General features: G+C 36.5%; 1 protein-coding gene across 2 annotated transcripts in view; it reads right to left on the bottom strand.

Moving 5' to 3' along the window:
• The window catches only part of ANKRD12 (ankyrin repeat domain 12), a 58026-nt gene that overhangs the window by 17871 nt on the left and 15404 nt on the right, over window positions 1-24751 (bottom strand). Inside the window, exons 2-7 of one of the 2 annotated variants that reach the window (XM_068192116.1) lie at window positions 22185-22322; window positions 15715-15862; window positions 8131-8277; window positions 6920-7120; window positions 3554-3696; window positions 1830-1977 (exon numbers count right to left, since the gene is read on the bottom strand). In XM_068192116.1, coding sequence (XP_068048217.1) covers window positions 1830-1977; window positions 3554-3696; window positions 6920-7120; window positions 8131-8277; window positions 15715-15862; window positions 22185-22271 — 874 coding nt within the window. In that variant the 5' untranslated portion in view covers window positions 22272-22322. Of the gene's footprint in view, window positions 1-1829; window positions 1978-3553; window positions 3697-6919; window positions 7121-8130; window positions 8278-15714; window positions 15863-22184; window positions 22324-24751 lie in introns of those variants that run through there. The other variant, XM_068192124.1, reaches the window with a different exon arrangement.

Raw genomic sequence — 24751 nt, 5'->3', positions numbered from 1 at the left:
AAAACACTCCTGGGGGTTGCATTTTAAGTACTTGTCTGGGAAAGAGAAACCAACTTTTACAATCATGTGACATGATGCTACTCTTCATGTGCTTTTCACAGATCACAGAATGGCTGACATTGGAAGAGACTTCTGGAGATCATCTGGTTCAACCCACCCTGCTCATGCAGGGACACCCAGAGCCAGCTGCCCAGGACCATGCCCAGAAAGCTTCTGAATTATCTCCAAGGATGGAGACTCCACAGCCTCCCTGGACAACCTGTGCCACTTCTTGGTCATCCTCACGGTGAAAAAAATGTTTCCTGCTGTTCAGAGGGAACTTCCTGTATTTCACTGTGTGCCCATTGCCTCTGGTCCTGTCACTGTGCACAAGCGACAAGAGCCCAGCTCTGTCTTCTTTGCAAACTCCCCTCAGGTATTTTTATGCATCAACAAGATTCCCCTGAGCCTTTGCTTTTCCAGGCTCTTTGTCATCTTCCTGGCCCCTCCCTGGACTCTCTCCATGGTGTGAATGTCTCTCCTGCTCTGGGGAGCCCAGAGCTGGACCCAGCACTCCAGCTGTGGCCTCACCAGTGCTCAGTAGAGGGGGAGGATCACCTCCCTCAACCTGCTGGCAACATTCCTCCTAATGCAGCCTGGGACACCACTGGCCTTCTTTGTAGCAAGGGCACATTGCTGGCTCATGATCAAGCTGCTGCTGTTCAGCATGAGCCAGGGCCTTTTCTACAAAGCTGCTTTCCCAGCTGGTCAGATCCCAACCTGCACTGCTGCTTGGATGGTTGTTCCTCCCCAGCTGCAGGACTTTGCACTTCCCCTTGCTGAACTACATGAGATTCCCATGAGCCCATTTCTCCAACACAGTAAGGTTCCTCTGGATGGCAGCACAACTCTCTCATGCACCACTCATTCCTCCTCAGAACCCCCAGTTCCGTGTCATTAGGAAACTTCCTGATGGAATACTGTACCCCAACCATTAATGAAGGTGTTAAACAGGATTGGACACAGTATTGATCCAAGGTACAGATGCAGTTACTGGCCTCTAAATAAACTTTGTGCCACTAATCACCACCATTCTGGCCTAGACATTCAGCCAGTTTTCAATCCACCTCACTTCTTTTACCTAAAAGATTCTGAATTGTTGAATATTCTGTGAAAGCCAAATGAAAAGTTCCTGTCTGGCACTCAAGTAAGTTACTCATGGTCAAGAATCTTTTGCTTCTGAGGAGGCAACAATTTTTTCTGTGCTCCAAGAAGCTTTACATACTCCTCAATCTGCAGAAACACAGGAAGGACCAAGAATTACACCAAGAATTACTGCCTCCACTTCAGCAACTTACTAAACGGCTCACCCACCAAAACCAGTGGCCCCCCACTGGCAGGAACTTTTCTACACTGAGTATCTAGGTTGCACCCATGTGAAACACTGACTCCTGATTCATCCACTAAAGGTGGGAAGTAAGTGACTATGGGGATATTTTTCACCATGAAACAAACCATCTCAGAAACACACTATCATAAAAAATATGGTATTTTCCTCTATATCTTTCTCTGGTAAAATCATCATTCTGATATAGAGCTGATCTGCAAAGTGGGAATGGCTTATTAAAGACAGAGAGAAAAGTAAAAAAAAAAAATTCAGAATATGCACTTCAGATAATTCAGTTGAAAAATTTAACAAACTACCTCTAAAAATGTAAGTGAAAGACAACCTTAGCAATATCAATTGTTACCTGCAGCAAGTCTTAATAGCTAGCACTATACAAAAGATTATGGCCACTTAACCTTAGGTAAAATGATGCATAAGTATGCAATTAAATAGCTACTTTTACCTGAGCAACTGTCCTCATCATCAGAGATGGGCACCTCTCTTTTCAACAGCATTTCCAATTCTTCAGTTTCAGCAACATCAACAGGTCTTTCCCCGTGCTTATTAGCTTGAAATGGATTTCCACCATGTCGAAGCAACAGCTTCACAATCTGCAGCATTAAATAAATTAACTTTGAGGTTATCCACAACATTTTACTTGACCGGCATAAAAATCCCCTGTTGCACATGAAATGTGAGTAACATGATATGCGATCCTAAGTCCTATCTATGATATTGAGACTGGGAAGCAAGGCTTCAGCAACTAAAATGCAAAGTCCAGGTAGTGCATACAGTCTGCTCTGTAAAGGAGGTGAAGGGGAAGACTAGAGACAGCTGCCCTCTGTTACACAGCATCATTATAAAAGAAAGAAACGGGCCTTTGTTCTTGCTGTTCTAGCATTTCTTTACACAATTTATTTGGTTCCCCACCTATCAGGCTCTTTACTCCTCTGCACTTGCTTCACTCTCTTGCTCCAAATTTTATTTCACTTAAATAAGGAACAGATAAACTTTTACAAGTCACAGTACTAATGGTTTCCCCAACAGTCCCAAAAAGCCCTGAGAGATCTTACTGGAGGAACAAAGCACCTCCACCTGCAACTGCGTGCAATAAATCAAAATAATCAACTTCTCCACCATCAAGAGCAAAAATTTGTTAATGTTACAGTGATACCAAGGCCACTGCATTTTCAGCACAGTGTCCAGTATTAATTACTTTTTCCCCCCCTATGTATAAAGAATGTGGAAATTCAGCAGACAGTGACATCTTAACAGGAAGCTTCAGAATTATTCTGGTACATAATGTCAGTGAGATGGCCATAGGTACCTGTACTGATACCAGATAAGCAAGAGGTCCCATTCTCCAAGACTCTACTACAACTCTATGAAAGCTTGACCTAAAGACCCAAGTTCTTAATTTACATACCTATAAAAAGCAGTTACTAAACAGCTAATAAAAAAATTCCCAACAGATTATCATAATTAATTTCTCTAGCTTTTCCAGAAAAACCTTTCAAACTGAACATCTTGTTTGCAAGGTGTACTTAATTTAAGGCTGTATTCTATCTTTTGCTTCACACAACAGATCACATACACAGTAATGAAATAAAGGAGATATAAAGGGAAATCAGAGTCATTTCTACATCTTATTTGCAGAAATCAAGAACAAATTTGAAAGTTAATGTAAAGCACCTACAGAGCTCAATTTATCTTCTCCACTAAGTGCTGATTGGTAAATTAAAAAAATAGTAAGAATAGATATACATCAATTCTCTATTTCAATGCCATTAAAATATTTTAAAAGAAATATAGGATATATACCTTTAAATATTTATAAACATGTATGTATAATACACATGAATCCACAGTACACTTTTAGAAGACATCTTTCTTTTGAGAATTCGATACCATAAAAGTTTCTCACAAAAAGTCCCTTAGGTGTTTATTTACTAAGAAAGTAAAGATGAAACTTTTAAATATTTAAGAAAACAGATACTGGTAGGAAATATCTTGCAATAGAAGTCAGATGAAACGAAGACAATCAGAACAAGTTTAAGATGTTCCCAAAACAGCAGAAGCAGAACTACAAGACCATACAACTACAATTAGGATAGTTAGGATCTGTTCTGAAGCTTCAGCATTTCAAGCCACGTTTTTATCCCACCCCCACTCTCACAGAACACTCACATTTCTATGACCACTGCTAGCAGAATCATGAAGAGGGGTATCATCATCCAAGCCCTGTGTGTTCACATCTGCTCCCGCTGCTATCAGAACTTTAGCAACATCGTAGTAACCAACATTACAAGCTTCATGCAGTGGTGTCCAACCTAGAGTGAAGAATGTTAGGTTTAAGACGAAGATCAAAGATTTGGTTTTTCATTCCTGTGCAATAGATCTCTATTCCCTCTGAACATTTTAAAATACACTCACACACAGTCCTTGGCAGAACAGCAACGCCATCCATCTGATGAACAACACATGCTTTATCAACTTCAAACCTCATGTCAAATTTCAAGTTTTTCTGAGATTAAACTGAATGCTGGAATCACAAATCAAATAGTGGAAGACAAAATCTGGCACAAAATCCCCAGGCTAAACATGTTAGAGATTCTTTGACTAGTAAACATTTGAACTCTGGCAGGTGTATATAAAAATAATATTATAATACATGGAAACAGTTTGAAAACCACACTATTGGAAACAGTAAGTGTAGCAAATTGTCATAACCAGTGCTCCTTTAGAGTTATTGAACATGTACTAGGAATCATTAACAACATTAGCAGCTAGATAATAAGCTATTAATAAATAATGGCAGAGAACTTACTCTGGTATTCCCCAGAACACCAGTCATTGTTTACAATTTTGATTTCCACAAGTTCAGTGCTCATTTTCTGTAGCAGACCGTCAACTGAAGATGACAACTCACACATGCTATACTCTTTACCTCAATTTCCTCTTCCAAGCTTGATGACTTCCACTTCATAGCTGACCTGAACTGCTGTAGATGCCTTCTCAAAGCCCAGTTTTGGGGAGGCATTCAACTTTTGTTTTCAACATAACCAATAAAAGAGTTTAATCACATGAGCTCTGTATCTAATCAGTAGCAGTCTTGAACATCCATGAAGTGGAGGTACAAGAAACCCCTAACTTATCTAATCCCTCAGTAATGGGATTTCTCACCTTCTGCTTTCACTCAACTTCAAGCTGCCACTTATTAAAAATTTAAAAGCAGCTAAAAAAAAGGAAAAAGCAAAAAAACAAAAAGGGGAAAAAAATAAAAAATGTTCTAAGTTATTCTAAAGCAAAACACTTCTTTCTGTTCTTCATATACTAAATTTCCTCTTCAATCATCACTTGGGTTACTCACTTCCAGCTCTGTCTGGCTACCACCTCCATCTTTCCATTTTCTTGCTATTTGCCCTTTTCACACTCACCCAACATGATAACACTCTTCTGCTCTCAGCCCTCTGATCCCTGTCTTTTATTCTCTGTATTAATTATCTTCATCATTTATTTTTCTCCATGTTGTATTGCTTTGCTTTTCCATCCTTCCACAATGTCCAGCCTGCCAACTCTAGTGCTGGCTTGCTGTCAGTATGTTTCCCTTACTCTTGTTCTCACACAGCAGTATCATTCTGGCAGATATCCCATGAGCAGGGTTACTTCCTCCATTACTAATTCATTTTCTGCTCCTTTAGTTCTGCCAAATCCTTAGCTAAAAAACCTCTAATTCTCTAAACTACACTGCATACTAAATTCCTACTTTTCTCCACTCATGACTCACTGCTTCAATCCTCCCCCTCTTCTTGACTTCTCCCTCTGCACAGTATTTTGAAGTTCAGCCATCTCTGCTTCTCACTTCGGATCACCAATAAAAAAATATCTCACTTGATGCCAAACAACTCCTCCAGAATTCTGAAGGAAGTCTCCAACAACTTGTATCCAACTGATTGTCAGAACCAGTTCTCAGCCATTGTCCTTTTCCTTTCATCTGCCTTTAAAATTCAGTATCTGCCCTACGTTAGACTAGGATGAGCTGTGAAGTTAAATTCCTCCAGAGCAACACATACAGTAATGTGCATTGCATTTGGGGGCTATGTCAGTACTCACAGCATACCGGTGGTTTTGGCTACTGCTGAACAGGGCTTGTGAAGTGCCATGGTTTTCTCTCTCCCTCCTCCTGCACGAGCGTTTGGGAGGGGACATAGCCAAGACAGCTACCCAAATACATAATCCATACCACAGGATGTCATGCAATAAAAGTTCATTGAAAGGAGAGGGAAGGAGGGTAGTTTGTACATAATGGCATTTGTCTTTCCAAGCATCTGTTACACCTGCTGAGGCCCTGCTTCCTGGGAAGGGACTGAACATTTGCCTGATGATGGGAAGTAGTGAATGAATTCCTCTTCTTCCTTTGCTTGTACAGGCAGCTTTTGCTATTCTTATTAAATGGTCTTTAACACGACCCACAAGGGTTTTTTTTTCTATCTTATTTTCTCCCCACACCTTGTTGAGGAAGGGAAGTGAGAGAGCAGCTGGGTGGGTGTCTGGCAGCCTGCCAAGGTCAACCCACTACACCTCTTCAAGCGTTTCTATTATTCTCCCAGTGATTTCTATGGGCCTGTCTTCTCCTGAACATCCCCCTCCTTTTCTAAAATTGCTCTTGTCAACAAGTTCTTCTCATCTCCCCTCTCAACTTCTTTGAACATCTCAGTGTTCTACTTCTGCTTGTCTTCTTCTCTTCCTCTACATGCCAGTCCTGGGCAGCTTCTTGTTCAAATACAAATTCAGCTACCATTTTCAAACCAAGAAATTACCAATCTGTTTCTTACCTAAAGCAAAGATTTCAGTTCATCTCATTAATATCTTCTCTTGAAGCCAAGTATGAGCTGACTAATTGTGCTATATGGTTCTCAGCTTCTCCCACACGGGCCTGCTACCTCAACTCCTCTCAACCATTCCCACTGAAAATATAAGCCAGACCCATAAGCCTAAAAATATTGTATATGTTACAACATAACAAAGCTCATCAACCGTTATGTAAATCACAGCAAATACTGACAAATTAAAGCTGTCATTAATCCAGCAGGACTAGATGACAATTGCAACCATGCCACTCTCATCTGCCTTGGTGTCTATCAGCTGTCCCAGTGAAGACAGTGCACATCGAAGCGCCACCACCTCCACCATTACTGACCTTGCATCTCCTCACATAGCCCAGTCTCACCATTTAACTCTGCCCAGCACAATCCTGACAAGTTCAGCAAGAACACAGAAATCTGTGTGCACAGGTTTCTGTCAACACCTACTGCTCCATGGCCCTGGACACAATGGAAACCTCTCAGTATTAAAACACTGTTCTAATAATACACTTTGTACTACAGTGTCCCAGTACTGCCACTGCCACTGGAAATGAAAAACACAATTTTGGGAATTTCTATGAAGTTATACTTTTTCATTTGCATAAAACATGAACCGAAAGGAAACTTCTGTTAACAGCTTCAGTATTACTTTTAATTGATACAGTTAAAAGTACTCATATTAACTTACCTGCAAAATCTTTTACATTTACATTTGCACCTAATCTGATTAGCTCCTTGACCTGTTTAACATCCCCTCGAATTGCTGCCATATGTAGAGGAGTCTCCCCTCTTTCGTTTCTCTTGTTAACTTTGTCTTTTTGTCTTGAAGAAGAGGTTGGAGTTTTCTTTTGTGCTGGTGTTGTTTGTAAGGAATGATTTAAGGTGGAATCTAAAAAACAAGTTTTTAAATGGTCATTGTTAAGTTAATTAAAGTGAGGTGAAATAAAAAATTGTAAACACTTGCCTTCAAAAATGATAATGACCAGTGAATAATTGTATTTAAATAAAAGACATTTCACCCTTCACAGGTGTCAACACAATGCTGATTTCCAATGTGAACAAGGGCATTTTGCAAAATCTTACTATTTTAAGCAAGTTTCTAGGACAGATGAAGTCTATCCTAACTACAAGGTTCACATACTCTGCCATAAATTCTCCTGAATCAAGACAAGGTGAGATCACGCAGATCAGTATCTACCCTGCTTCCCCTTCCACCAGCAAAACTCCACTATATTTTTATGTAGTGGGATGCCAGCTTAAAGAATTACAGTGTGTGTATTGTACTACATACAAATCCTCAGCTGTACCAACACAGCTGGGTGGACTGGATAGTTCCTTAAGGAAACCCAGCCATTTGCTTTCAAATAGCAATTTTGTAAAAACTTTATGCCTGTAGAACATATACATACGTAAAGATTTTTTTTAAAATGCAGCTGGACCAAGGACAGTTTGAAATGGTGAATTAAGAACAAGATATCTCCCCTCTCCCATTAAATCAGAAGGAAATGGTCCCATTTCCTCCTAAATTAAAATCCTGCTCCAAAGTGAGAAAATGAGATAATAGTTAAGCTTCAATAAAAATCAAAAAAGAAAGTATTTCAGGCTTTAAATAATCCATACGGAACAATGTCTGAGAGGCAAAAATAAACAAAGGAAGAAATTAAATTTTCAGTTTTTACTGCTATCACAGTGCAAAGCTTTTCACATAAATATAGAAAATCAAGAATTTTTCATCAGATTAATTATCCATGTGAAATAAATTTTAACACAAGTATGAATGATTCAAAATACGTGAAAAAAAGAAAAAAGATTGGTGAAAAACATCAGTGTTCTGAATATTCTGACTAGGACAGAATTAAACAGGCAGGAGAGAGAAAACTGTTAACTCTGTAAGATCACCTGGACTGTTGTCTCTTGCTGTCATCTGCATGAGAAGTGCCATCTGTTTGCGCTCTGACAGAGGGTAACCAAAAAGAATGCTAACGGGTGCCGATTTCTTATTCCCAGCATCCTTCTTCATTTTCTTTTTCTCCGGACCTTCCTTCTCTAGAAATGGGAACAATTCAAGACTCAAACTGCAGTTCCATCAGTATATTTTTCTAAAAATAAAACCATCCTCTTAAGGCCTGTAAACTTGTGATTGGTGACAGGTGATGAAAAACAGAAATTACACCTCTAACTTACTGCATTTGCATTAGTGTTGGTTACCTGGTCTAATCATATTAGGATAATAAGCTACTGAGATAAAGCACTTAAAGCTGTAAGCAGGATTACCAAAAAATTCTAACAGATGAAAAACCTGTTTCATAGAAGCAATGCTATGTATGTCACAACTTTAATTCTCAGACATTAAAGTCAGGAATTTAAAATTTCTGTAAAATCAGCTGGTCAGCTTTGAACATTGAATACAGATCTCAGACTACGCTCTCTTCTACTTCTTTCAAGACACCATGTTAAAAATTAGGAAAAGACTAGTTAATATTAGTATATGCTAAGTAATTGGTTAAAAGATTGTTTCTCTCAAACTCATCCTGGTATTTTGTCTTAAAGCAATTTTTTCTCCAGAATTCATATCCTTCAAAAACATACAGCTAATTTATATACGTAACTTCTTTCCTTTTATCAATATTTACAGAAGCTGTTTAATATTTCATCTCCAAGTTTTAAACCAGGAGCTAAAATTACACATCTGAGTAAACACATCAAAAATAAAACAAAACTAAACTCCCACCAAAACCAAGAAACCCTGTCATCTGCAAAAGCAGAAAACCTTAAAACAGAGGACTCCACTGAGGAAAACTTCACTGAACTTCTGCAGAGGTAAAAATTAGAATCTTAAGTCCCTTTGAGGTTCCTAGTTATCTTTTCACTTTCTACAGTCCTGCCTTCTTTCTTGTTTCATTCTTTTCCTCTCAACTAATTTTCTGCCTTCCTAGCCTTTTCTAAATCTCACTTTCTAGGCCTGATTACAGACACAAGCTCTAGTAATGCAGTGCTTTTCAGGCACAGGAAGGCACATCAACAGTTCTTATCTTGAATTCCATACTGACCCATAAGAAAGACATGATTTTATGGGCTAAACAATTGCCAGCAGAGTATTTAAGAATGGAAAGCTACAGATCAATGTACATATTTTAAAAACCTCTATAAATTTAGCCATGTTTAAAAAGGAAATTATTTTTAATAATCAAATTTTTTTTCCTAAACTGCAGGCAACTCACCGTCTTGAACATCTAAAAAATTAATTCAATATCCAAATCAACACTATTTGTGTTGTGCCCTATAGGTAAAAACATCTGCATAGGAAAATAAAAAAGTCTTTACAATAAAAGTGTACTTTAAACTTCTCACTGCAAGCATGCTGTTCTTTCTGCAAAGAGAAAGTACAGCATACTCTTTACTGACTGATTTAGTACTTCCATCGAAATAACACATTTCAGATTGACCAGCATAATCAGATATTTCTTAGCATATGCTATTGACTGCTCATGATTCTTTCCTTGAAAAACACATTTATTTTCAGAATTATTCCTTACTATTTTATAGCTATTTTCAGCTTGAGAAAATAATGTATCAAAATAAATGAAATAAAGTTTTTGATTATCTCGGTTTTACTCTTTTATATATCAGGATTGTTTGAGTTTTTTGGGTTTTGCTTAGTTTTTTTAATTAGCACAATTTATTCCTGCCTCACGTTCAGTGCTCCATTTCAGTGGTAAAATATTCTTCTATTATGCTTTATCAACACAGTGCTAGCAAAGCATTTCTAGATCTTACAAATTAAAAGCACCAAATAAGAACATAAGTGTTCTCACCAAGTTATACTGTAATTACCCGCTTACTGCTCAAAAGGAGACACAATTTTATTAAAATAGATATTAGACTTCATATATGTTGTCAATAAATCTAAACAGTTCAATAAACAAAAATCAACATGTCTCAAGATTACAGCAGGTGCACTTGGTAATCCCCCCAAAGATCTCATGGATATGACCTGGTTCTGACAAGAGGGGTGGAAGAAAGCAAAAAAAAAAAAAAAGGAAAAAAAAAAAAAAACCACAAAAAAAACCCAACAACAAAAAAAAAAAAAAAAAACCAAAAAACACCCCAAAAAACCAAAACCAAACAAACAGAAACCCCAAAACCCAAACCGAACCAAAAAACAAAAAACAAAAAAGAGACAGTAAGGAGTAGGGCATATAAAATAGAAAGTTTTTTACATCAAAAAATACATCAATGTTCCAAGAATACTATCACATAGTACACTACACTTTACCAGGAGGAGACCAAGTTAACATTCAGGAGCTTCAACTTTTTAGCTGTTCTTTATCTTACAGTAACAGAAAATTTCACCACTGTGAACTTGATGTTTCTATAATTCGAACAGTAACAACTTCCCTAATAAAGGAACAGAATCAGTTTAAGATACTAAGTTCAGGTAGAATTTAATGTATAAAATTGACGATGAAATTCAATCAGTTAGTTTGGGGGTTTTTTTTATATTTTTTATACTTTGTTTTTAGGTTCTATAGAATACAAATATCTTCTTTTACATTCACATTCTCGTAACTTTCTGACGTTCTTCAGCACTTAGAAATGAACATAAGGGTTAGAAATAGAACATAAGAGATTTTTTCACTTTTTATTAAAAAAATAAAAACCAGAACTCTTCAAGTGGCTCCATGTTCAACCACCTTTATTAAATAAACTTCATAATACACAGCCAAATCCCTCTGGACTATATCTCTTGAATATTTTCCCTTGGCAACACAAGCTTTTCACTGAACACGTAAAAAAAAAATTTGAAATACTCAAGTTATGTCAAACAGGAATTCAGGAGCATCCAAGCACTTATTTGTAAAAGGGCTCAATGAAATCCACCCACAATACTTAAAACACTCTGGCCCAAGGAACATCAGAGACACTGGTGATTGTTTTAGGATAATTTATGCATGACAGATTTTGTCCCAAGGCAACCAATAATGTATCTGGTTTTTTGTTTGCTTGCTTTTTTTCCCCCAGCTGGATAAATTACAAATACCCACTCAAGTAATTTTTAATGTTTTGGAAAAGTTAAATTATTAAGTAATGTAAAACATAGATTTCTCAAAACAAATAATGCCAAACTAACAACGTATTACATTTGGTAAAATTAATCACCTCAGTGGATAAAGGAAATTAAGCAAAAAAAAAAACCCCTCAAATTCAAACTTCAGGGCTCATCATACTCTGTTTTTATGCAAAAGAGTCCCAATATAGTCTAAATCATAAAAAAATAACAGGATCAAAAAATAGGACCATGACAAATTAAAATATGAAATGCTCGAAATAAATTTTATGAAGTCAAAAGATTGAATGATATACAACCAAAGAAAAATATATTCATTGCTAGGTCAAGACCTAGATGCAGATGATGAGGTTCAGAAATAAGAGTTTATGGAGCTCTGCATGATCATTGCAACCTCACTGAAGTTATTTCCAAGAGAAACACATCATGACTGGCTGTGTTTCCTACCCTCAGGGGAAGAGAAAGCTTAGAATGTGATGCAGAGACCCCATAGTGCATTTAACAATGTCTAGATTTCAAGGTACTATTGTGATACCTAATTAATCAAGTTTATGACATATTTATTTAATGAAACCAACACACAAAACCACCTCCACTTTCCTGCCTGTAGCCCAGACAACAGTTAAACTTGTTATAGCTAAACAATAAGCCCATATTCAGAAGCAGTGTGTGAACAACACCCCCGCTAACCTCTGTAACTACAGAAGGGATGAGCACAGGAATTGCGTTACTGTGATGTACCCGGGCAACATCAAGAGGTCAGTTGTTTTGCTCTTCTGGATGTCAACTAAGTGCTAAAAGAAGTATGGCTATGCCAGGTTTGGACTACTTTAAAGACTGAAATTGAAGGGGTCAGAAAACAAAACCAAGATCCTGCTATAAACAGTAAATCTGGAGAACATAATTTCCAAGAAAGATCAACAAATTGCTGCATTCAATGTAACTGTAACTCATTGTTGTTCCTGAATAATCAACTCTGTAACAAGACTCTCTTTACAACTGAAAGATTTTTAGGATCTGCAGTTATGTTTAATTATTGTGAAAAATTCAATTTTCTCTCTTCAGACTAGTAAGGTGGAGAAAGCAAACAAATCTGACATCTGCAAAATCAACACTTGTCTATTGCTCTTATTCCAATAACCACACCAGAGGTTACTTAAAACTAACCAGATTACATAAATAAATTAAGAAAATATAAGTAACTCCGTTTAAGTAGTCTAAATAACTGATGGCTTTTCAATCAAATTATGGTTTTGGATTGGGAGACTTAAGAGAGTTTATTTTAAAATATATTAAAAAGAATTCTGCTTTGATCATCCAATCCAGCAGTTTCAATCAAAGCTTACGTGTAGACTCCTCCATAATATTTACTTATAAATAGGTTAAAGCTATACTGCAGTATAAATAAATTCACCTGCAGGACGTATACATTTTTTTGTGGTTGCTCTGACCAAGAATGGGGATATCATAGCAGAGCCTTCAGTTTTGGGAAGCCACCACAGCCAGGGGAGTGTCACAGCCCTGCACAACAGAAGAAACACAACAGGATGCTGCTGACAAAGACAGGGACAGAGTGTCCTTCCAGGTGTGTCCTGTTCCCAGGGGCCTCTTCAGAGGGCCACAGCTCTCCTGGGACTCCCATTATCTTTCAGATCTGCGCAGACTTGGCAGCTCCCGCAGCCTTCTCAACTGGCACTGCAGGACTGCCTTTACTCAATTGGCTGCAATCTTCATGGGTATTAACTTATTAAGAAAGTAACTAAAAGGCTCAATCTTAAAATACTGAATATAAACTTAATGCAGCATTTTCTTAAGAAAAAAAAAATTAAATTTAGCTAGAGGTAGGCTATAATTTTTCTAGACTCTTACAGTACTCTACAAACGCTGTTTGGTTGCAGTCTTGCCAAAACTGACTAGGTATAAAATGTACTTTTTTTATAGCACTGCAGAAATCAAATAGAAAAAAAAAACCCAAAACATTTCTGTATTATGTCAACATTTATTTTGGCTGTCCATGCTCATTCCCACTTGCAAAATTTAGACAATACCTGAAACAAAAAAACAAACAAACAAAACCCCAAAAACCAAACAAAAAAAAAAAAAAGCCCACCAGAAAAAAGAGCAAAGGAGCAATTTTTACAAAAATCAGTAGAAAAAGGAAAAAAAATTAGTTTATGGAAGACCCTGGAGCTAGAACCAAGAAAGTTTTAATGATATAAAGCTCTAAAAATTAGGTATCCCTATTCTTTGACTCATTTACATGCCTAAACAGGATGAAATCCAATTATCATGGAGTTTCTACAATCAGCTAGTAACCCTATATTGTATCTTGGGGATAAACCATTTATTAAACAATTAAATTAAAAAATTTCAAGTAGCTCTAGCCACTTTTATATTTAGGGTTTTTTTAACTCAGACATATTTTTAAAGACCTTGAAGCTGATAGGAAGCTTTTCATTACCTTTTCTTTTTCCCCCTCTGTGTCTGGTTACACTCTCATTTCCAAAAACTTACTTTCTTCCTTCTCAACATTTGCCATTCTCTGTCCACAGCTATCAGGGAGACACTTCTGTCAGAGGTAACAGTTTTGCTCAATGAGAGCAAAGCTTTTCCATGTATAATGCCACATTTGTGCCAGAAGCAGCATTGCATTTCATCATCACTGATGTCAGTCCTAATCCATGTCAGTGACAAACTTGGCACCAGTGTGCCTAATTCCCAGCAGTCTAATCTAATTGGTTAGGCACAGAATCTGCATTACAGGAACATTTTTTTTATCCTAGCAATGCTCCTGCTCTGAAGTTTCTGGAAGGTTTATGTACCAAGTTTCCTACCTGCAAAAGGGCAGTTGCTCTAATGCCTTACCTCAGCAAAAATTAAATGTTCACCAAGCTCTGATGCTAGCTAGCACAGTTAAGAGCCATGTGCCTTCTACTTTTATGTTAAATATATCTTGCCTCCGCTTGAACTGTCTATTTCACCTCCCTGCTACAACTTCTGACAAAAAAATTTTGTAGTGTGAGCATTGTGTTCTTGTGCATGTCTAAGTGTCTGAAGTAATCAATTTTGTTTGTGGCAACTGTAACAATAGACACTACAGCAAAAAACACACAAAAAGTTCTACGACTTTCCAAGATGCTTGGGACAATGACTTATTTAAAGTTGATGGGGGGGGAGACATGACAAAAGATTTTCAGAGAAAACTTTCAATAAATATTTAATATGACATCTAAATACATTTACTTCCATGATGAAAAAGTAGTTTTGGTCTAATATCAAGCAAAAAATTTAATAAAGCAGGTGCTGGGAGCATACTTCTAATTTAGACATGGTCTTTTCAGAATCAAATGGTATTGTGAATAGTGCAAGAATGCTGTAAAACCACTGGGAACAGAACTAGAGTCAAGAGCATTGTTTTGCAATGCGACTATTTCAAATATGGATTTCATACTACAGTCTCTTTACAGTAATAAAAATATGTAAGTATTATCAAGGAGTCAAATCTGCATGAAATCAATCCTGAACAAAAATTAAACTCATACTGAGGCATACACTTCTACCTTGCATTTAAATCTAGGCATATTAAGGGAACTAACTGGTCATGAAAATATGCAAATGTACAATAAGCAATGTATAAAAAACTGTAGCACTGAGCCTTTGAGAAATGTGGGGAATTTCAATGCATTCTGCTGGCCATGGATACTGTCTGGTTATCAACATACCTATTACTGCACAATGACACAGATAATTAATTACCTAAACCCAGAGATAATTGCACCTCTTGGAATGCATCCAGCTCCCTTCATCTTGATTTGAAAAAAAACTGTGTTAAGAATGGCAGTTTGAAGCCTTGTAATCAGTTCTAGTATAAATAAGCTTAAGCTGGGAAGAACTACTTAGCCTGTACAGAGAAGGTACAGACCACAGGAACTTGAACTGAAAGGAAAGTGTGCTCTCCACGACTAGCTTAGTCCTGTCACTTTAGCAACCCTTTCTATGAAGGACGGTCCATCTACCAATCTATCCAACACTCCCTCCCCAAACAAGGCTACAAAAGGCTGACAGCTGTGTCTCAAATCAAGGCATTCACATGGTTTTTCATCTGTTTACTCATTTAAACAAATGGACCTCTAGGGATGACAATACAAAGAAAGATTTGTTACTGAAACAGAAGGAAAGAATGAGGTTAGTAAACAACTGGAGAATATAGATCAACTATGGTGGCATGCTGGCCACTGCTAATAACAGGATGAAAGCCTATCAGACTGAGATGCAACAATCAGAAGGAAGCAAGCAACTTTCACACTTATTATTCTTTTTAAAGAGAAAAAAAAACAACGTAAAAACATACAATTAATTAAGTTAGGACAGATTTTACCAACAAATAATTAGGTAAGGAAATAAAAAGGTTCTACCTGTGTCTGAATTGCGATCTTCGTTTCTGGATGGACTAATAGTAAAAGGAAGTTTACGTTTCATGGAAGACTTTTCTTTCATCTCCTTCCCCACATCACTCCTATCCACTTTTGGAGTTTTGCTGTAGGATGCAATCTTGTCCTTGCTCTAATATAAATAAAAAGTATACTAAGTATTTTTTGCATAAAGCAGGATAGTCTTATAATGTATACAGACTGAAAAGACTGATATGTGAGAATGCACGTGCTTGTGTATAAGTACGTGTATTACAAAATTTTGTCAGTAAACAAAATATCAATTGTCATTTCTTTTTTAAGTAACTAACTTCTATGTTATTTCTAGTTTCAGATACATCGCTGTAGAAATGCTGTTCACCATTAGAGGCCTAATTAATTAGCAAAGGAACAACATAAACTGAACAAGAATTTGACAAGTCTTGATGACCACCCCAATTTCCTTCCCTGACCATAACAATCCCACTAAAAGCACATTAAAAGCCCACACTGCAATCCAGACTGTGAATTGTAAACCCCCAAAAACCCCTCTAATTACCCTCCCCTGCCTCCACTCCCACCCTATAATACATCAATACAGAATTCCCTTTCTATTTCAACAATAACAGTGTAATGTTTCATTTGAGAAAAATCTATGAAGAAATGTTTTAAACTGATACCAAATTTAGAAAAAAAAAGGTATAAGCTATTTGGATTCCTGAGTTGCATAAATCTAGAGATTTTGGCTTATAACCCATATTTCAAATAAACAGAGAAAAATCTAAACAGGCTCACTATTAACTTATACTTGATTACTTTGCTAATATAGGAGGAAAGAATGCAAAGGATACCAGGTTAGTGTAAAGACTGCTTGAGAGAACCCACTGCAAACCCATCATCTTAGCTACCAATCGAGTTGCAATGCAGACATGTTTTCTGTACAATACATGCTGCAGAAACAATTCTCCTCTCTGTCAGCTATCACAACTCTACAGCTTTATATCATTCTCAACACATGATCAGATGAAGTTACTAATAGATTAACTTCTAAAGGTAGAAGAACATACACCGCCTTGCCAATCACTGAAAACCAAAAGGCTGGTCCTTGGTAATTCTGAAGTTTTATTCAGATTAGAGGAAAACTAAAAAATAACTTAAAGTAGAGGTATTGTTCTCAAAGGCAGCTTTTCTTTTTTTTTTTTTTTTTTTTCCAAAAAAACAAACTCAGGTAGGAAGATATCATCTGACGTGCTGAGTTTAAAATGTTGCCAAAATGTTGGCAGGAGTGATTAGAAAAAGAACCTGTAAAAAACCCCTACAACCTTCAGAAGACAAATATCTGTACAAGGGAAATGACAAAGAAGGTATTCGTCTGTATCAACAGAATTCCTGAGGTATAAAGGTTGCTTCCCTCAGAGAACACCTATCTTCTTCACTCCAAATTTAGAAACCCAAAAAACAAAACAAAACAAAACAAACAAAAAAAAGCAGAATAAAACCCACACACCAAAACCAAAGCCAACTCTCCTTCAAAACCCCAAAGGAAACAACACCCTCCTCCTTTTATTTTTTTTACATGCTAGAACAAAAAAATCTAAAAATCCAAACCCCTTAAGACTCCCCTAGGCCCTTGGAACATACAATGCCTGTGGTATTAGTTATAAAAGAAGTTAATCCATCTAATGCAAATCATCATTTCCAAATGCATCTCTAAGTTGGCAAGAGCAGATCCAAACTCCATTAAGCCTTTCCCCATCTCTTCCACCACACACACAAGTTTCCCACTTGAGCCCAACCTCATCAAGAGCTTTCTCATCCCTTGTTTCAAACAAACCAATTATTTCTCTTATCTTTGTAAGTGAATTTCCCACAATATGATGAAGTAGCATCAGAATTTTATTTTTTTTGCTAGAATATTATCTTATGCTAGGTACTATGCAATAGAAGGGAAGAACTAAAAATATTTAGAATTTCTAAGCAGAACACATTGGTTTCAACTTGTTTAGTAGAAAAAAACCCACAAATTTTTACAGTTGGTGATCTTTAAAAATAATTCCTTTTTTGGGGGCAATCCTCAGTAAAATACATCAGTAGGTGCTCACAAAGAGGCACAAACTGCTTAAGTAATTTGATAGCTCTACATTTACTCTTAAATTGCTTATATGTATTATGTCAAATATTATGACTGATGCACTAGTGTTTGAATAATGACTGAAAATTAATTTTGTGATAATCTAATTAGGAGGAGAGACATTTCAAAATGCATACTTTCAGATAAATAAGAACACATTGAAATAAAAAAAAAGGCCATACATAGAATACACAGAAACTGAAAAAAAAGAGACTATTTTGTTCCTTAGCTACTGTGGAAATAAGTGTTCAGTATTCAGTGGTGGACTTTCCAAACCAAAAGATTCAATGAACAGGGTGTTTGAGAAGTCTGTACAAAGTTGATGCTATTTATTATTTTCGATGACATTGCTGAAATAGAGATACAATCAGATATGCAGACATCATCACAACTGAAAGAGAGGAAGAAGCAAAGAGCCCTGGCAAGGTGAATGTAAAATCACTGACTGATTTGAAAAGCAGCCTTAATACAAAACAAAATAGGAAAAGCCAGGATAAAACCAAGGTCCTACAAACTGATAAAAGTAACTAACTGTACCATCAAAAAATGCTGTGTTAGAAGATAGAAAACTCTTAATGGCATCCTGGATTCAACTTCAAGTAAAGGAAGTAGAGGAAGTAGAAGTAGGAAGAGGAAGTGGAAACCCTGCAGGTTAGACCAGGCATTCCATTTTCAAGAGTGAGCATTCACTGTTCCAATTGTTCCTGGTCACTGCAACAGCATGGATATCTCTCTCTCAGGGTCCAAGGCAAGGTTCAAAACTCAGCGTCAACAGGTCTGTTGCATTATTTTAATGTGAACCATATAAGCAACCTAAAACGAAGTTCACATTTTTTATAAAATAATCTGCAAATCCTGTGGACTTTCTAAAGAGGTTAATTAATCTCAAGTGAAAAATGCTAATCAGATAAAACACCGAAGACATGTTGATGTTCAGAGAACTAAACTACTGCTGCAAAGTGAAAAGCATTACATACTTTCCATGGCCACTACAGCTAGAGAACATTTAATGGCTTTAGACTGCAACAGGAGACTAGCAAAGGTTATTTATCCTTCTACTAAGTATCTAAGTCTATGCCAGTCAGCATAATTAAGTATCAGAATAAACTGCCCAAGGAGACAGGAATTTCCATCAGGCAAGCCTTTAAAGAAAAGGTCTGGCAAACATCTGTCAGGAACTGAGTACAGCTTATTCTACTCTGGGGCAAATGGATGAACTGGATCTGCATGTCTCAACGTTTAATGCATGCCTCACTGGAGGATGTAGTAACAAGGAAGAATTTTCTCTGTCAACAAAACCATACTAGTGTGCAATGATGAGGAACACATTTTTAATCTGTTCAACAGGAACTGTCTCAGAAGGCTAACAAACAGCAGTCTGGACAATTTCTTGATATCCCTTTCCAGCTCTATTGTCTGGTATTGCTACAATCAATGACAAGACACAAAAGGAGACAACAGAGAGCCATATAATCTAGCAGATGTACTAAGCCCTGGGAGAACAAGCATTCTTTTTCTGCCTATCAAAGATAATTACATACTGAAGCATATTCTGTATAGTACTAAATGGTTTTGGGCACTATTGTTGGAGTCTTCCAAGGAGAGAATTAATTCTTATAAACTCCAAAATGTGCTTCTCCTTTGGATGAGATACCCATAGTTTACTTCCTGAGTTTGGCCATTTGAAGTATAAATTCAGATAAATTAAAATTTCATCATGTTCCTATGTTAACAAAGTATCTCATGAAAATATTGGATGGTCTAGCTGCCGTATACACTCATACAATTTTTTATGCTTGCCAGATTCGCAACTGAAATAAAAATACATGTACCCCAATGCATACATTATATAAACTCAGCCTATTACCAGCAATGTTATTTCTAATTTTTTTTTTTTTGAGTTCTCAGAAGACCTGAACACATAGTTGATTCATATAGCTATTCACTGGCTGTTAGGGATGCATAATAAGCATTAATTTCTGGACAAATATGAAAGATTATGTCTAATAATAACAACAGTAACTTAACTACATTTCTCTGTCAACAGCTAAGAGTGCACAATTAGTACCAGCTAAACTGTGTAAAAACTATGAAATGAAAATAAAACCCTGCAAGTGTTTTTTTCTTTTATCTTATGCTAACCATTGGAATAGTCTTATGCCATTTAGGTCATTATGGTTTTTATTTTGTGAAGAATGAAGATTTTTTAATGGAGTGGTATCCTTCAGCATTACTGTTCACTTGTAAGAGGCACTGTTTTTTATGAGCATTATTCCACACTAGGCCTTAGCACTTCCTAACATCAATTACATTAGCTAATGAATCCCTAACTTTTTTCATACTTCTAATGATTTAAGAACTATAACTTTTAAATACATAGCTGCACATATTTATGCATTGAGAAAAATCCTTATTTGCTTTACAGATATTTCCACTAGCTTTTGAAGATATTTCATTAAAGTTATCACTATTGATTTGGCCTGGTCAATCTTTACTTCAGAGCTCTATGTTTGTGTATGTAGTACAGATTTACTTTGATCACTTGTGTTGTTCAAACTCATACTTTGCTCTTAGCCTATTGCCTATTCAAATAATTTTCTTGGCTGAATCTAAATTATGACATTTTGGCAATATTTTCTCTGTCTTTCCTAATCCACTCCGAACAGAGCAGATAAGTCAAAGGCCAGCTGAACACTTCTGACAATTGTCCATTAGAGAACAGGTATGTGACAATTTAAGTGACTATTTAACATAATCATGTATTCAGTTCTTCTCAAAATACGTCAACTCTGTTTATTATGCTAACAACCTGAATACAGGAATATTAACTGAAACCCTTATACTCTCCATCAGTAATATTAATTCTCCATTTTTATTTAGGATCTTACATTACACATTGTTTTATATCATGCAATTCCAAACCAAACCCTACATTATACTAATCTCAAGCTGTCCACTGTACCAGGGTGGACAGTAAGCAACACTGGATAGAACAATGCAAGCAGTTTATCAGCTTACTTTTTGGTATCAACTTGATCAGTCCATCACTGGGATTCCATATTCACAGCCTTTGTCAAATTTCCATTCCCTACTCTTTCCCTAAATTACTGAATGACACTTCAATTAACTCAACTATATCCCAAACAAAGACCAGAATAAATAGGAAAAAAAATCCAACATTATTTCATCCCTTTACTAGTAAGCTGGTTTCTTTCCCCCATTTTTTTCTGTTATCTTCCTCATCTTATCTAAGTAGTTCATCAGAGTGAGGAGAAAGAATTACCTTTGCCTCACTTTAGCAGGACCAATGAAACAAACTAGAAAGAGACTAAAAAGTCTAAAGGTTTCTATGAATGTTTTTGGAAGATAAAAAGTTACAAGTAGATGCTGAATCTTCTAATCTTTTCCTGTTTTTTAACCTTCTCCTGTCTTATATCCATTCATCATCAAATGGCCTTGCAGGGAATACAGATTTCGACACAAGTATGACCACACAAACACAAAATCCATTTCTAGAGAAGACAGTTTTATAGATTTCTGGGAAACAAACAGATTCTCTCTCCTTAGGGCAATATACATGTCACTCATCATTCTCAATGCAGAGGATTACTCCAGCTTCTGTTACTCATTAGTAGCACAGATAAACGCGTGGTCTATTGTACAAGTGTACTAGGCAGACAAACTGGAGAACTGGGTGATTTGAAACTTGCCTCCAGAACTCTGAAAATCATGGGATACTTGACATTTATAAACAACAAACCACCTTTCAGCATGATTGGACTTCCCATATTCCTTCATTCTCCAACACTCAAAAATGGACTGTACAATTTTTAGATGAGACTCCCTTGTACTGGAGCTACTCTAAAGCTTTGTGCAGAATTTGGCTTTTAAGTCCTCCCTCAAAGAAGGAATAAGCCCCTCTGTTATAAAGGAATACTGGAAACTGGTGTTTTTCATTGGTCTGTGCTGTCACAGGCCTTCACATCTGTTTTGTGTGTTTGTTACAGAGAGTAATACACAGTAAAATAAAATAAAATACGGACTGTTGTTCTTGTGAGTACATGAAGACTTCAAATTAGCTAAGATATGGAGACTATACACTAACTTATATCAAATAAAACCAAAGCATCCAGCTCCTTTTAAATTAACTTGCACATCACAATAAAAGTCAAATTATGTCTCACAGTTTAACTTACAGTTAAATAAATGTAAAAATGTGTAACTTTTTTCAGTAGTGAAGATATCAGAACACAGATTCATATTTATTTCTTCCAATTACAGCAACAAAAATCACGAAACATGCTTCATTTTACTGAAATTAAATGGGGATTAATGTAAATTTTACCTTTCTTGCAGTTGTTTTTTCCACCATGGTGCTATTGCTGTCAGAATTTTCAACTTGAACTGTTTTCGTAGACCCAAATTTGGGCATTTTATAGCTGTTTAGCTAGTTGTATCTTGTATCAGTGGGTTCATCCTGTGTCTGAAAAACAAACAAACAACATTACATAAATATACACACTGCAGTGTCACTTCAGGACAAATGCTACTGCAGATGGTAGCAGAGCGGAATAGTACCCCAAAAAAGATTACTAATATTGACACCTGGCTTCAAGCATCTTCCTCACATGCAGCTCAAACCTTGGGGCAAAACCCCAAAAGGTCTAACACAGCTGATGCTGGGGATGGTGTCATGAAAAAACCACCAAGTCAGCTGCTAAACTACCTCATCCCTCTAGCTTTACCTTTTTGGGTATTTTAACAGGTTCATAGGTTCAATATCTCACTTCGTGTTAAACGACCTAAGGCTTAGAAAGATGAACAACATTTCTAGCAAGACAGGGAAGAGAAATAAAGCTTCCTAGCCTGGGAAACTGAAATACTGTATATTCAAATTAGTATGGAAAAAAAAAGTCAAGTCTTGCTATTTATGATCCTTTCTGGATCAAGAGATGCCTGTTAGAAAAAAAATCTTCTAAAGCTTAAACCTGGAACTGGAAACCTTAATTTCCACTGTCTACCAAATCAATTACATAAGCCACTTCTAGAGACAGATAGAGATCTATATAAAGCTCCAAGAGCTGTGTTGTGTTTCATCTCCATGGTATACCAAACAAGTGTCACTACAGATTCACATGACGGAAGAGGTTCAACTTGCCTCTTCCACAGCAGGAAGAGCCGCCCTTTTCGTAAGAATGGCTGAGAGGAAAGGTCACATAAAAGGTAAAACTGCATTTGACAGCACTTTAGAGCTGGTGACTTTTTATGGGTCTTTTTGAGTTGATGCATTTTGTTACAAGTATTTTCATGATCACAATCTTACTGAGTTGTCATAATTTTATGCCTGATCAAGTCATCATTTCAGGTGCAACACTCCTATATGTTGCTTTACCATTAAGATTTTGGGATCATCATGTAGAGAATTTGTTGCTGTTTTAGGACCATAGCCACTATTTTGGTTTGACACAGTTACCTGACAACAAATCTGGTGCAGATGACTTTGAGAAAACCATTTTGCACACTATACCTGACACATGAGACATTGATATTCAAACAAATTTCTACATCCTGCCCACACATCCATCCCCACAAAGCTTAAACCATGGAAAATTTGAATATTTGTCTAGGACTAATACTGTTGTATACAACAATATAACACATTGCTTTCTTAATCTTTCAGAATAGGAGGGGAAGAAAAGTTCAAAAAGCTAAATCCCTGAGACAGAGAAGTAGGAAATGTTGCACTAAGGTCTGCTGTTTTCCCCCCTTTCCCCTACACCTGAGGTGTTGTTTTTTGTTTTGTTGGGGTTTTTTTTAACACTAACCACAAGCTTATAAAAACCAGGAAGAGATTAATTAGAAACAATCTCACATTCTATAACCAGAATCTTGTCTCCACTATGATACAAGATACAATATTGTGAAACTCACACTGTTCTGCTCTTACCTAAGACACAAGAAACATTAGCATATTCCCTTCATTTATGAAGTCTTAACAGGATTTATGCAGCCTTACTGATACAGAGAGTAATTGTTCAATTTAAATTAATATCAAAGCACATGGTTATAAGCTGTTTGTTTTTAGTCACTTTTTATAACAGCTGCAGGAACAAAAAATGGTTATCAGTTCAAAGAAGAGAAAGAAACACTACACTGAGTTTCCCGTAATTTACAAAAAACTTTCCTTAATCCTAAAAGAAGCAACAAGTTACTATCTCCACATAATACTGCTGTGCTGATTACACCAAACATAGCGTATTACCACAGTAGCAAATATCTGTTCCCATGGGTTTAAAAAGTGACAAGTCATAAATGTCATAAATCTGCTTTTGCTCATTTAGCCTCTGAAATCCTCTCTCTAAATTTCATTTGTAACAATTCCCATTTGTATATATCATGATTACAACTATTTTTGAAAAATCAACGGGTCAAAGTTTTTTCTTTATTATTTTAATCAGAATGTTTCTCACTGCATATGCTGCTGTTTCCTTTCTTACTGCTACCTGGCTCCCTAAAATGATCTCCATTCCTGCTTTGCTTCTCTTCCTTTCCTGGTTTCATATGCCATTCCCTGGTTTCATATGCCATTCCCTTGTGTATGACAGCAAGAAGCCAAACTTAATGAGCTTTGTAAAATTTTTTCACTTAGGCTCTGCCTCACCAGTAGGAGTTGTCCTTCACAAAAGGCCTCCCTGCATGTCTTACCTGGCCAGCAACAGTTTATTTTTTAAAGCGATAGAACAAAAAAACCTATCATCAAGTATTGTATAGGGGCAAGAGGATCATGCACACACCTTCAAAACAGATTTCAATTAAAGGTATTTTTAATAATATATTTACTTAATATACAAATAGAAGTAAATGAAAACAGAAAGCATAGGATGTTTCAGTTTTCTTTACCAAATGATCAAC

This window comes from Anomalospiza imberbis, chromosome 1 (genome assembly GCF_031753505.1).
Source record: "Anomalospiza imberbis isolate Cuckoo-Finch-1a 21T00152 chromosome 1, ASM3175350v1, whole genome shotgun sequence".
Taxonomy (NCBI): Eukaryota; Metazoa; Chordata; class Aves; order Passeriformes; family Viduidae; genus Anomalospiza; species Anomalospiza imberbis.
Note: the sequence above shows the minus strand (reverse complement) of the source record. Positions and strands in the feature narration are given on the sequence as shown.